The sequence below is a fragment of the Elephas maximus genome, chromosome 7, assembly GCF_024166365.1.
Source record: "Elephas maximus indicus isolate mEleMax1 chromosome 7, mEleMax1 primary haplotype, whole genome shotgun sequence".
NCBI classification, from domain to species: domain Eukaryota; kingdom Metazoa; phylum Chordata; class Mammalia; order Proboscidea; family Elephantidae; genus Elephas; species Elephas maximus.
Window position 1 is genome coordinate 86,835,000 of NC_064825.1, and position 14,496 is coordinate 86,849,495.

The 14,496-nt window shown below is 36.5% G+C and overlaps 1 protein-coding gene across 1 annotated transcript in view; it reads left to right on the top strand.

The window, feature by feature from the left end:
* Positions 1 to 14,496, top strand: part of ELP4 (elongator acetyltransferase complex subunit 4) — a 269,016-nt gene that overhangs the window by 112,716 nt on the left and 141,804 nt on the right. The window contains exon 7 of the mRNA XM_049890814.1: positions 2,484 to 2,672. Coding sequence (XP_049746771.1) covers positions 2,484 to 2,672 — 189 coding nt within the window. The remainder of the gene's footprint in view (positions 1 to 2,483; positions 2,673 to 14,496) is intronic.

Genomic DNA, 14,496 nt, shown 5'->3' on the forward strand with positions numbered 1-14,496 from the left:
CAAAAAACGGAAAGAACCTAAAGTGCCCATCAACAGATGAATGGATAAAGAAATTTTGCTACATCCATATAATGAAATACTATGCCAATATAAAGCATAATGAGGAATCTGCAAAACATCTTATAACATGGATGAACCTGGAGGGTATTCCAAGCCAAAAAACCAAACGCAGTGCCGTAGAGTCAATTCCGACTCATAGCGACCCTATAGGACAGAGTAGAGCTGCCCCACAGAGTTTCCAAGGAGCGCCTGGTGGATTCGAACTGCCAGCCCTTTGGTTAGCAGCCTTAGCACTTAACCACTATGCCACCAGCGTTTCCTGGAGGGCATTATGCTGAGGGAAATAAGTCAAAAGGACAAATATTGTATGGTCTCACTATTACAAAGCAGCATTCTTTGATGGCTACCAGGGATCAGAAGGGGCGAGAGAGAGAATTGCTTTCTAGATAGTAAACACTTGTTATGTTTTTGTGATGGGACAGGCAATACCAATTATGGGTGAAGTCTGCACAACTTGGCCAGGGTAAATAAAGACACTAAGAAGTATACAAGGAAAAGGGACAATTTCAGTAAATACTGTAACATACCAATTTTGTAACAACAGTAATAACAACCAAAAAAATATGTTTGTGGTTACATAGGTAGATGTGTGTGTATAGGAAGACATATGTGAGTAAGTGCACATGCATGTATAGGTTATCTGTAGGTAAATGTATATACATGTTTATGTGTGCTGTATAACCCATACCCATAAACCCATTGCTGTCAAGTCAATTCTGACTCATAGTGACTCTATAGGACAGAGTAGAACTGCACCATAGAGTTTCCAAGGAGCAGTTGGTGGATTCAATCTGCTGACCTTTGGTTAGCAGTCATAGCTCTTAACCACTGCACCACCAGCGTGCTGCATATGTATCCATATATATAATAAAGCATGTAGGGAACTCAGTTACAGAGACTTCCTAGACATAGCCAAACAACTCTCAGGATTGGTTTACTGGGTTAAAAGCTTAGGACCATAGTCTCATGGGACAACTTAGGCAATTGGCGTAACATAGTTTATAAAGGTAATGTTCTACATCCTGGTTTGGTGAGTAGCATCTGGGGTCTTAAAAGCTTGCAAATGGCCATCTCAGATACAACTGTTGGTCTTTACTCATCTGGAACAAAAGAGGATGAAGGAAACTAAAGACGCAAAGAGGAAACTAGTCCACAAGACTACTAGCCCACAAGAACCACAACAGCCTCTTCTAACTTGAGACCAGAAGAACTAGATGGTGCCCAGCTACCACGTCCAACAGTTCTGACCAGGGACGCAATAGAAGGTCCGGAATAGAATGGGAGAAAAATGTAGAACGAAATTCAAATTCCAAAAAAAGGTGAGACCTACTGGACCAATAAAGACTACAGGAACCCCTGAAACTACCACTCTAAGATAACCTTTGAACTGAAACTATTTCTGGAGGACATCTTTCAGCCAATTAATAGATTGGCTTATAAAATAACCAGTATCACCTATGAGTAATGTGGTCCCTTAAACAATCAACTATATGAGACCAAACGGTCAACATTTACCCAAAAGCAATGATGAAAAGGCAAGGAGGGAAAGGGAAGCTAGATCAATGGAAACAGAAGAAACAGAGTGGAAATAATTAGAATGCTGTGCACATTGTGAAAATTGTAACCAATGTCATAGGACAATTTGTATAAAAATTTTTAAATGGGAACCTAATTTGCTGCGTAAACTTTCACCTAAAACACACTATTAAAAATGTATAAATAAATAAAAGTGTTAATATGGTTGTTGTTGTTAGGTGCTGTAGAGTCAGTTCCAATTCATAGTGACCCTATGTAGAACAGAACAAAACACTGCCCAGGCCTGTAGCATCCTCACAATCATTGTTATATTTGAGCCCATTTTTGCAGCCACTGTGTCAATCCATCTCATTGAAGGTCTTCCTCTTTTTTGCTGACTTCCTACCTTACCAACAATGATGTCCTTTTCTAGGGACTAGTCCCTTCTGATAACGTGTCCAAATTACGTGAGACAAAGTCTCACTGTCTTCGCTTCCAAGGAGCACTCTGGCCGTACTTCTTCCAAAACAGACTTGTTCGTTTTTCTGACAGTCCATGGTTTATTATATATTCTTCACCAACACCATAATTCAGTGGTATCAGTTTTTCTTTGGTTAATATTAAAACTGTTTTAGAAAAAAGGAAAAAAGATTTAGGCTTGTGATATACCTCAAATTTCCCAAAAATGAAAATAATTGATTCTGTTATTTTTTATACTTTTATCATCTAAAATATTTCTTTTATATTGGCTTATTATTAATAGTATATAAAACTTTTTACCATGCGCTATGGACATTATCTCACTGATCTGTTTTTTAAATAAAAATAAGAATTGGTAGCTAAAGGTAAAAGAGGTATCCTATTAGTTACCAAAACTTACTGTGTTTACCCTTTTCCCTTTCCTTTAGAAAAAACAGAAAAACATTTTAAGAATAGGAATTCAGAATCTTGGCTCACCTTTGTGGGGAGATGACATTTGCTGTACAGAAAACTGCAGCAATAGTCACAGTCTTACCAAGTTCCTCTATGTTCTTCGTGGTCTTCTGCGAACCTCCCTTTCAGTCTGCGTCATCACGGTGCCCTCACACCTTATCCAGGTGAGAATTTTCCAAAGCTGCCTTCCCTTAGTTAGTGGTACGTAGTAAAGAGTAACTTATAAATGCTTTGTGAATCTGATAAATTATTTTCATATACCATTCAAATAAAAGAAATTTCAGATGTTCGAAACGCCAGAGTTTTTAAAAAATGACATAGATTATTAAATTTTATATATTTGTGTTTTTAGTATATAGTGAGTGTATGATACATCTGTCTTTACTGGTTTTATTGTTCTTTGATTGCTTGTGGACTTGCTAGGATCACTAAGATAAAATATGAGGGTAATTTTTGCTGGGACCTGAATAGGACAACTCCCCTTACTTCCTCTCTGGTTCTGCGTATAATCCTCCAGAAACTACACACTCAAGAAAAGACTTTCTACACAAGCTCAAAAAAAGTCCTTTTGTTCAAGGGACAAGTTGGGGAGTATTTTCATCATGATTACTGTTATAGGTAATTGCGTGTGTGAGTATATGTATATATATGTATATACAAACACAAATATATATACATATGTATAGATGTATATATCAATCACAATAATAGAAATAATTTAACTTAAAAAAAATTCTGTAGCAATGAAACGAATCATTTAAAAGTAAAAAGAAATTAAATCTCTGAAATCATTTTTTTTCTAATGCCCATACTAAAATGTTTTGATTTGGAATGACTTGCTTTTGCAGGAGAGAGGTATTGAATTATGTTTTGCTTTACTTCTCTGGGTGATAGTAATAATAATAATAAAGATTTGAAAAAAAGAAAAAAACCCTTTGCCATCAAGTGGATTCCGACTCATGGCAACTCCAATAGTAATAACAGGAAACAAGTACCAGACACTTAACTTGAGTGTAAATCAGACCTCAAACGCATATTGTAGGAAAACTCTACTAGAATATGTTTACAAGTTTTTATTCTAGAACTTATTCTGTCAACACTAATAAATCTCATACCTCTAATATTAGAGCCAGAAAGGACAGGAAGGGATCCTCTGGTCTGGGCACCCTCCTTGAACAAGTAAAACATTATCCTTGTTTTGGAACAGAGTCCTGAACTGAAATGACATATTCAAGCAAATCAAAGAAATAATGACTATACTTAGTGAGATTGCAAAGGCCTATGAAAATGTAATACTTAATTACTTTAATGGAATATAACATGTAATTGACCTTTGAAGTTTTCCAAGGAAATAAAGAAATGCCATTTTAAGATGTTTTACCTAAGCATACTGTCCAAGAGGTAAAGCTAAGACCCTTGTTTAAGGGTTAAGTTTGTGAAACATGTCAAAACCCTCTAAACTAGAGGAAAAGAATTTTAGATATGATTTGTATTTGCTTTTAAGAAAAATCCACTATTATCTACCACTCATCTACCATCTTTACTTAAAATTTTTAAGATTGGCTAATGCAGCACCTTGTTCCTTCCTCCACAAGTGGAGAAAGATGATTGGCAATGTACCCCCTGGCAGTGTACCCCCTGCGTTGGCTGTATACCCCCATACCATAGCTATCTGCTATTCAGGTAAACTTTCCTCTTAAATAATTTCAAAATTTAAGCAAAATAAAAATTAGATCTCTGTCAGTAGAAAAATTGATAATTTCACATGAAGACATCTTAAATCCAAACCTTTCCCTCTCAACAAATTGAAAAAAAAAAAAATTCTGCAATTCTTATAAATTTAGTTATTGAAGCGATATTTTACTATCTTTGATTATCCCTTCCTTCTTTCATTCATATATTTCTTTTACACTTTTTTTGAGTGACAGATGTGCGCTGCTGCCCACTGTATATATCACTTGAAATTCGAAAATCAGTAAGAGACACTGGTTTCTTTCAAGGACCTTACTCTCCAGTGTGGGAAATAAACATTAAAAAGATGAATTGCAGAATAGTATGGTAAATTTGGTGATAGATTTATACGGATATAGGATCAGAACCTTAGTCCAGTGTTTCTCAAACTTTTGATCTCAGAATCTATACTCTTAAAAATTCTTGCTCAGTGATGTAAGTCAATCATAAAAGGACAAATATTGTATGAAGCCACTACTATGAAGTAACAACAAAAAGTTTACACACAGGAAAAAAAAATTATTCCATAGTTACCAGTTATGGAAGGGAAGAGGGGAGGATATAACCAATTAAATAGAAGACACAAGGTAATACTGGTGAAGGGAAAGACAAGGTGTAATACGGGAGAGGACACTGTGAGAGACACAAGATTAGAGGACAACTACAGTAACTACTACAGCTTAGACAATCCTACAGCAATAGTACTAACAAACAATAATTGAGAAATAGGTAAATAGGTACTCCAAGAGGTATGGAAGGTTGTAAGGGAACACACACACCAGCAGATAACGGTTTGGCGGTGAATATTTCTACATACGTGACTGTAGGTGCGGCTCATAAAGAGCACACAAGAGCCACAGTAGTCAGAACAGCCTGGTACTGGTACAACAACAGATACATGGACCAATGGAACAGAATTGAGAATCCAGACAGAAATCCATCCACATATGAGCAGTTCATATTTAACAAAGGCCCCAAATCAGTTAAATGGGGAAAAGACAGTCTTTTTAACAAATGGTGCTGGCATAACTGGATATCCATCTGCAATAAAATGAAACAAGACCCATACCTCACTCCATGCACAAAAACTAACTCAAAATGGATCAAAGACCTAAATATAAAATCTAAAACAATAAAGATCATGGAAGAAAAAATAGGGACAATGTTAGGAGCCCCAATACATGGCATAAACAGTATAGGAAACATTATAAAGAACATAGAAGAAAAACTAGATAACTGGGAGCTCCTAAAAATCAAACACTTATGCTCATCCAAAGATTATACCAAAAGCGTAAAAGACTATCTACAGACTGGGAAAAAGTTTTTAGCTATGACATTTCTGATCATCGCCTGATCTCTAAAATCTGCATGATACTGCAAAAACTCAACTGCAAAAAGACAAATAACCCAATTAAAAAATGGGCAAAAGATATGAATAGACACTTCACTAAAGAAGACATTCAGGTAGCTAACAGATATATGAGGAAATGTTCACGATCATTAGCCATTAGAGAAATGCAGATCAAAAGTACAATGAGATTTCATCTCACTCCAACAAGGCTGGCATTAATCCAAAAAACATAAAATAATAAATGTTGGAGAGGCTGTGTAGAGATTGGAACACTTTTACAGTGCTGGTGGGAATGTCAAATTGTACAACCACTTTGGAAATCGATTTGGCGCTTCCTTAAAAAGCTAGAAATAGAACTACCATACAATCCAGCAATCCCACTCCTTGGACTATATCCTAGAGAAATAAGAGCATTTACACGAACAGATATATGCATTCCCATGTTTACTGCAGCACTGTTTACAATAGCAAAAAGATGGAAGCAACCAAGGTGCCCATCAACGGATGAATGGATAAATAAATTATGGTATATTCACACAATGGAATACTACACATGAATAAGGAACAGTGAAGAATCTGTGAAACATTTTATAACATGGAGGAACCTGGAAGGCATTATGCTGAGTGAAATTAGTCAGTTGCAAAAGGGCAAATATTGTATAAGACCAGTATTATAAGAACTTGAGAAATAGTTTAAACTGAGAAGAAAACATTCTTTTGTGGTTATGAGAGGGAGGCAGGGTGGGAGAGGGGTATTCACTAATTAAGTAGTAGATAAGAACTACTTTAGGTGAAGGGAAAGACAGCACACAGTACGGGGAGGTCAGCACAATTGGACTAAACCAAAAGCAAAGAAGTTTCCTGAATAAACTGAATGCTTCGAAGGCCAACATAGCAGGGGCAGAGGTTCGGGGACCATGGTTTCAGGGGACATCTAAGTCAATTGGCATAATGAAACCTATTAAGAAAACGTTCTCCATCCCACTTTGAAGAGTGGTGTCTGGGGTCTTAAACGCTAGCAAGCAGCCATATAAGATCCATCAATTGGTCTCAACCCACCTGGATCAAAGGAGAATGAAGAACACCAAGGACACAAGGTGATTACGAGCCCAAGAGACAGAAAGGGCCACATAAACCAGCGACTACATCATCCTGAGACCAGAAGAACTAGAAGGTGCCTGGCTACAACTGATGACTGCCCTGACAGGGACCACAACAGAGAACCCCTGAGGGAGCAGGAGAGCAGTGGGATGCAGACCCCAAATTCTCATAAGACCAGACTTAATGGTCTGACTGAGACTAGAAGGACCCCGGTGGTCATGGCCCCCAGACCTTCTGTTGGCCCAGGACAGGAACCATTCCCGAAGCCAACTCTTCAGACATGGATTGGACTGGACAATGGGTTGGAGAGGGATGCTGGTGAGGAGTGAGCTTCTTGGATCAGGCTGACACATGAGACTATGTTGGCATCTCCTGCCTGGAGGGGAGATGAGAGGGTGCGGGGGTTAGAAGCTGACGAAAAGAGAGAGTGGAGGGAGAGAGCAGGCTGTCTTATTAGGGGGAGAGTAATTGGGAGTGTGTAGCAAGGTGTATATGGGTTTTTGTGTGAGAGAGTGACTTGATTTGTAAACTTTTGCTTAAAGCACAATAAAAATTATTAAAAAAAAAAAAAGCACACAAGAGATATAGTCAGGGAAGCCTCTTGGACTTAAGCAAACACCTCGTGGGATGAATTTCCTAGGCTAAAAGACAATGGACCGTAGACTCAGGGGTTATCTATGTCAATTGGCACAATATAGTACATAAAGACGATGTTCTGCATCCTGCTTTGGTGCATAACATCTGGATCTTAAAAGCTTGCCAGCGGCCATCTGAGGTACAACAATTGGTCTGTTCCCCTCCGGAGCAAAGGAGAGTGAAGAAAACCAAAGACTCAAGGGAGCAGTTAGTCCATAGGACCAATGGACCACATGAACCACAGTCTGCACAACAACCCCAGGACCAGAAGTACTAGGTGGTACCTGGTTACTACTACTAACTACTCTGTCTAAGATCTCAACAGAGGGTCCTGGACAGAGCAGGATAAAAAATCAAATTCACGAAAAAGACCAGACTTACTGGTCTGACTGAGACTAGAGGAGCTGCTGAGACTATGGCCCTAAGACACTCTTCTGACCTGAACTGAAGCTATTCCTGGAGGCCGTCTACCAGCCAAACAATAGACAAGTACATAAGATAATAACACTCAAGGGGAACATATGCCTTAGAACAATCAATTATACAAGATCGGGTGCTATTTGCCAAAAAGCAAAGATGAGGAGGCAGGAGGAAGTAGAAAATCAGGATGAAAGAAAATGGGGAACCCTGGGCAAAAATGGGGAGAGTGCTGACACATTGTGGGGAATAAAACTAAGGTCATGAAACAATTTATGTACAAGCTAATGGGAAACGAATTTGCTCTGTACTTCACCGAATCCACAATTAAAAAAAAAATTGAAGATCCCAAAAAACATTTGTTCGTGTGAGTTTTATCTATCGATATTTACCATATTGGAAATTGAAACTGAGAAAGATTCAAATATTTATTTATCAATTCATTTAAATTAATAATAAATTGATTTAATAAGTAATATGCTTTTTATGAAAAATAATGATTTTCCAAACAAAAAAAAAAATTAAGAAAAGTAGCATTGTTTTACAATTTTAAAAATCTCTTTGTGGTCTAGCTTAGTAGAAAAAGCTGGATTCTAATTTTTTTTTTTTATTCTAATATCTGCTTCTTTATTCAATGAATCCGTTGTGATACATTGTTTTGGTTGAAGAATTCAAAGAAAATCTGGCCTTACACAGGTATGTGGTTGGAACAAGGAGGACTATTTTAATAGCCTTTTCAGATGATTGTGGATATTCTCTCATGCCACACCAAAATTTGACAAGTGATACTTTTCCTGAGTGTTGGTTGTAATGTGCAATTAGAAACCATATCAATGAACTTTTCATACTACGTTACACTAAAAGGCATGGTTTATCTTGCATTTTGTATCTTTTACCCATTCGTGATATTGTAACATCATTCCTTGATCATTTGGAAATTATTCTTTCACTGAGTTATGCAGATCTTTCAAATGTTTACACGCTTCACTATACAATATCAAAAAATCTATTTGTTAACAACATTACCACCATCTGTATGGCTGTATATGTCCCCAGTTTATTTTTATTGTTGAATAGTTTTCTGTTATATGAATATATCAATTTCTTTATCTTTCTACCTGTTGATGGACATTTGGATTGTTTCCAGTTTGAAGTTGTAAATAAAGCTACTATGAATATTAGTGCATAAGTCTTTGTGTAGATGTATATTTTCATCTGTCTTGGAGTAATTGCTGGATGTGATATGTTTAGTAGGTAGTGATAAACTTAACTATAAGAAGCTGCCAGATTGTCTCCAAAGTGCTTATATCATTTTACACTCCCATCCTGTGTATGATAAAGTCACCTGCTCTACATCTCCTCCAAAACTTTTTTTTTTATTTTCAATCTTTTTGATTTTAGCCATTCTGGTACATGTGAAATGGTATGACATTGTGGTTTTAATTTGCATTTCCTTGATAACGAATGACGTTGCCCATATTTTCAATGTCCTTATTGGCCATTTGCATATCATTTTTTATTGGGTTTATTTCCTAATTATTAAGTTTTCAGAATTCCATATATATGGATGCTTTTAAAAAAATTTTGGAGGGAATGTAGAGCAAGTGAATTTATCATACATAGCTGATGGGAGTTTAAAATGATACAAGCACTTTGGAGACAATTTGGCAGTTTCTTGTAGTTACTATTGAGTTTTAAGAATTCCTTATAGATTTTACATATATTTACATATATATATATGGAATTCTTGTTGTTGTTAGGTGCTGTCAGGTTGGTTCCAACTCATAGTGACCCTATGTACCACCGAACGAAACACTGCCCGGTTCTGCGCCATCCTTACAATCATTATGCTCAAGCCCATTGTTGCAGCCACTATGTCAGTCAACCTCATTGAGAGTCTTCCTCTTTTCCACTGACCCTGTACTTTACCAAGCATAATGTCCTTCTCCAGGGACTGATCCCTTCTGACATCATGTCCAAAATATGTAAGACACAGTCTCGCCATTCTTGCTTCTAAGGAGCGTTCTGGTTGTACTTCTCCCAAGACGGATCTGTTCATTCTTTTGGCAGTCCATGCTGTGTTCAGTATTCTTTGCCAGCACCACAATTCAAAGGTGTCAATTCTTTTTCGGTCTTCCTTATTCATTGTCCAGCTTTCACATGCATATGATGTGATTGAAAATACCATGGCTTGGGTCAGGTGCACCTTAGCCTTCAAGGTGACATCTTTGCTTTTCAACACTTCAAAGAGGTCCTTTGCAGCAAATTTGCCCAATGTGATGTGTCTTTTGATTTCTTGGCTGCTGTTTCCATGGGTGTTGATTGTGAATCCAAGTAAAATGAAATCCTTGACAACTTATGGAATTCTTAAAACTCACTAATTAGGAAATAAACAACCCAATAAAAACTTATATGCAAATGGCCAATGAGGACATGAAAAGATGGGCAACATTGTTCATTATCAGGGAAATGCAAATTAAAACCACAATTTCATACCATTTCACATGTACTAGAATGGCTAAGGAAACTCTGGTGGCATAATGGTTAAGAGCCTACGGCTACTAACCAAAGGTCGGTAGTTTGAATCCACCAGGCGCTCCTTGGAAACTCTATGGGGTAGTTCTACTCTGTCTTCCAGGGTTGCTATGAGTCGGAATCAACTCTAAGGCAAAGAGTGTGTTTTTTTGTTTTGGTTTGGTTTGGTTTTTTGTTTGTTTAGAGTGGCTAAAATCAAAAAGATTGAAAATAAAAAAAGAGTTTTGTAGGGGATATAGAGCAAGTGAGTTTATCATACATAGCTGATGGGAGTGTAAAATGATGCAGGCATTTTGGAGACAATTTGTCAGTTTCCTGTAGTTAAGCTTATCACTACCTAACCCTGGTAGCATAGTGGTTAAGAGCTACTGCAGCTAACCAAAAGGTTGGCTGTTCAGATCCCCCAGGTGCTCCTTGGAAACCCAATGGGGCAGTTCTACTCTGTTCTGTAGGGTCGCTATGATTCAGAATCGACTCGACGACAGTGGTTTTTTGTTGTTTTGTTGTTGTTGTTAATAGATTTTAGGTACAATAACTACGCAATAATTTTTTTCAGCCTTTGACTTACCTTTTGTGGCCTTAACGGTATCTTTTGAAGAGCTGACATTTTTAATCTTGATGGAGTTTAATTTACCAAATTTTATTGTGGTTAGTGGGTTTTTTCCCCCCATCTTACTAGTATTTGCCCACCACAAGGTCTTGAAGACTTTTTCCTATGTTTTCTTTTAAATGTTTTACAGTTTTATTCTTTACTTTTGAATCAATGTTCTGATTTGCTTGTTTTAAACAACTTCAGATCATGTTCTACACATGACTTTTGGCTTAGTTGTTAACATTACAGTTACATGTTAACATACTTTACATTCACTAGATCTCTTGATTATTGGCATTGTTTACCACAGTTCTCATTGTCTGCCTCAAATGTGATTTCATATAATTTTATATATCTAATACATTGTAGTCAGGGGCTAAATATTTGATTTTCTCTCTGTGGCCTTTTAGCTAGCATAGGGTTATGGTAATAATATAATATTAAATGTGATATGGTATAAAAATTCCTAATGTAGTACCTAGATTTTTTTCTAGATATTCAATAAATGTTAATTAATGAGTATTGATTCTCACTTGGAAAATTATTCCTAATATCTAATTGTTCAAACTGCCGGGATCTTTATTACAATTTTATGTGATTTCTTCTAACATACCCAGACTCTATCTACAAATGGCAAATTTGTTAAAATGTCATTTAATTATACTAATTATGTATACCACATATACAACCTATTTCAAGTCCTGTGACTGAAAAGTTTGGCATTAACCAGAAGTAAATTCTGACTCATTGGCAAATAGAATTTATTTATGATAGTCATAAGAAGATAACTCAGTTTTCTCTTAAGGGCTTTTAATAGATTGTGCCTGAACCTGAATTATTATTTCAGTTTAAAATTGCACAAACATCATAGGCCAACTCCTTTCTCTAATAATCTTAGACATTGTATACTTAGATTATTTACGTTGTTAAGTCATTATAAAGTTAATATAGTCATCCCTTGGTATCAGCCGGGAATTGGTTCCAGGACCCCTGCAGATGCCAAAATCTGAAGATGCTCAAACCCCTTATTTAAAATGGGATAATATTTGCATATAACCTATGCACATCCTCCTGTTAACTTTAAATCATCTCTAGATTACTTATAATACCTAGTACAATGTAAATGCTATGTAAATAGTTGTTATATAGTATTGCGTTGTTTAGGCAATACTGACAAGAAGCTAAGTGAACAATGCACAAGCAGCCAGTGCTGGAGAGAGACTGAGGATCTGTGAAATGGCAGGAGGCTACAGCAGGGAATGCCTACACATCACTTCAGTTACGTGGATTCAAGTTTTGCTTTTTGGCACTTTCTTTTTCTTTTTTGAATATTTTCGATCCATGGCTGGTTGAATCTGCAGATGTGGAAGGAACCTGCGGATACAACATGTAACACCAACTGTATTATAATAACAGCTTGGTTAGATATAATGAGCTTCTTGATTATGATGCATAAACCTGGAACAGACTGTTATCAGATACTGGTGAAAATGCCACTCATGCTACCACTACCGCTACTATTATTACTGCAACTGTTTATTAAGCACATACTACATGCCAGGCACTTTACAAGCATCATCTCATTGAATATACACCACAAACAGGTAATTTTTAGGTCCATTTTCCCCAGGGCCAGTGTCCTAATCCAGCTCTTTCCCTGACTCCGAACCCTAACATCTTCACTATAAAGTTGTATAGCTTCTCTAACTGTCACAAAAACCCTTCAAGATTATCGTGAGGCCAATTGCACAGAAGACTGAAGTTAAAGATTCTCCAAAGTCACACATGTATCACACATTTAAAGCTGGCATTCAGACTCAACTCTGTTTAGCTCTAAAACCTGGACTCTTTCCCCTCCATCACATTGTATCTTTGTATCTTGAATTATTCACTACCTTTGATGATACTAACTTTCCATTAAGAAAAAAAAGTTCTAGTCTAACATTGCTAATATTAAACATATTTAAAGAGAAAATTATCATTGTAAATCTTTGATGAATCAGTTCCTGTGAAAGATTAAGCAAAAAGGAAAGAGGAAAAAAAAAAAAGCACATTTCCTTCTGCATAATTGCAAAGAAAAAAGTTATAGAATAAATGTGTTTGTGTGTGTATATAAATATTGTTTTAATTTATTCTAAAGGGATCTTATGGGAGAAAACCAGGAAAATAAAACATTTATAAAGCCACCTTGGTGGTGATCATCATCATTTAGACAAGAAGTTCCAACCCTATTGTGAATATCTGTGTGACACTGATTCCTCTATCCTCTGTGAAAGGGAACAGCAGTGATGCTATCAGATGACCTAGAGTCAGACCATCTACACACCGATTACATAATAATTGAGATGATGAGGTGAATTGCATGTTTGAGCATTAAATAATATTTGAATTTTAGTACTTTATTTTACATATATATTTAAGCCCTGTGTAAATGGTGGGGATATAGTTTCAATTTATACTGTCCTACCAAGAAAGAGACTACTTTGAAATGGAAATAGGAGAATATAGGGTGAGACTTTTATAATTAATATAAAATTACACAGTGCGATCAGGAATTAAGATATGTTCCTAAAAATAGAGAATGTCTTTTTTCAAAAGCTGAACAACCACCTAAAGTTTTCCTGTTTTCCGTACTTTACTCCCTAGACAATTTTGCACAACTTAATCTTCTGGTGTTAATATCAGTTGAGCTTTTAAAAAATTATTCTCTTCCTCTTTGAACATAACATTTGATATATTTGTTTTTACATCAAAATATTTAGGAGATGGGACCATAGTTTCAGATGACCACTTAGCCAATTCGCATAACATAGTTCACAAAGATAATATTCTACATCCGAGTTTGGTGAGTAGCGTCTGGGGTCTTAAAAGCTTGCAAGCAGCCATCTAAGATACAATTATTAGTCTTTTACTCATATGGAGCAAAAGGAAATCAAAGGCTCAAAGAAGACACTAGTCTATGGGACTAATAGCCCACCCACACAAACCCGTAGCCTTTTCTAACCAGAGACCAGAACTAAATGGCACCCAGCTACTACTACCAACTGTTCTGACAAGGGGCACAATAGAAGGTCCCGGATAGAACGGGAGAAAAATGTAGAACAAAATTCAAACTCCTAAAAAAGGTGAGACCTACTGGAACAATAGAGACTAGAGGAACCCCTGAGACGATCCCTAAGATAACCTTTGAACTTGGAATTGAAGCTGTTTCTGTAGGTCACCTTTCAGCCAAATAATGGGTTGGCTTATAAAATAAACAATATCACCTGTGAGTAATGTGCTCCTTAAACAATTAACTATATGAGACCAAACAGTCAACATTTACCCAAAAGCAAAAATGAGAAGGCAAAGAGGAGAGGGAAAGTTAGATCGATGGAAATAATGAGAGTGCTGACACATTGTAAAAATCGTAACCAATGGCACAGAACAACTTGTGTAAAAGTTGTTAAGGGGAACCTAATTTGCTGGGTAAACTTTCACCTAAAACAATAAAATATTCTTTTAAAAATATTTAGGAGAAAATACAAAACTCAACAGTTTTGTTGAAAGCTACCATGATATAAACAGGATTAAACTCAATAACTCTTAAAGACTGGCAAGGGAAATCACAGTCTTTAGGCTAAGG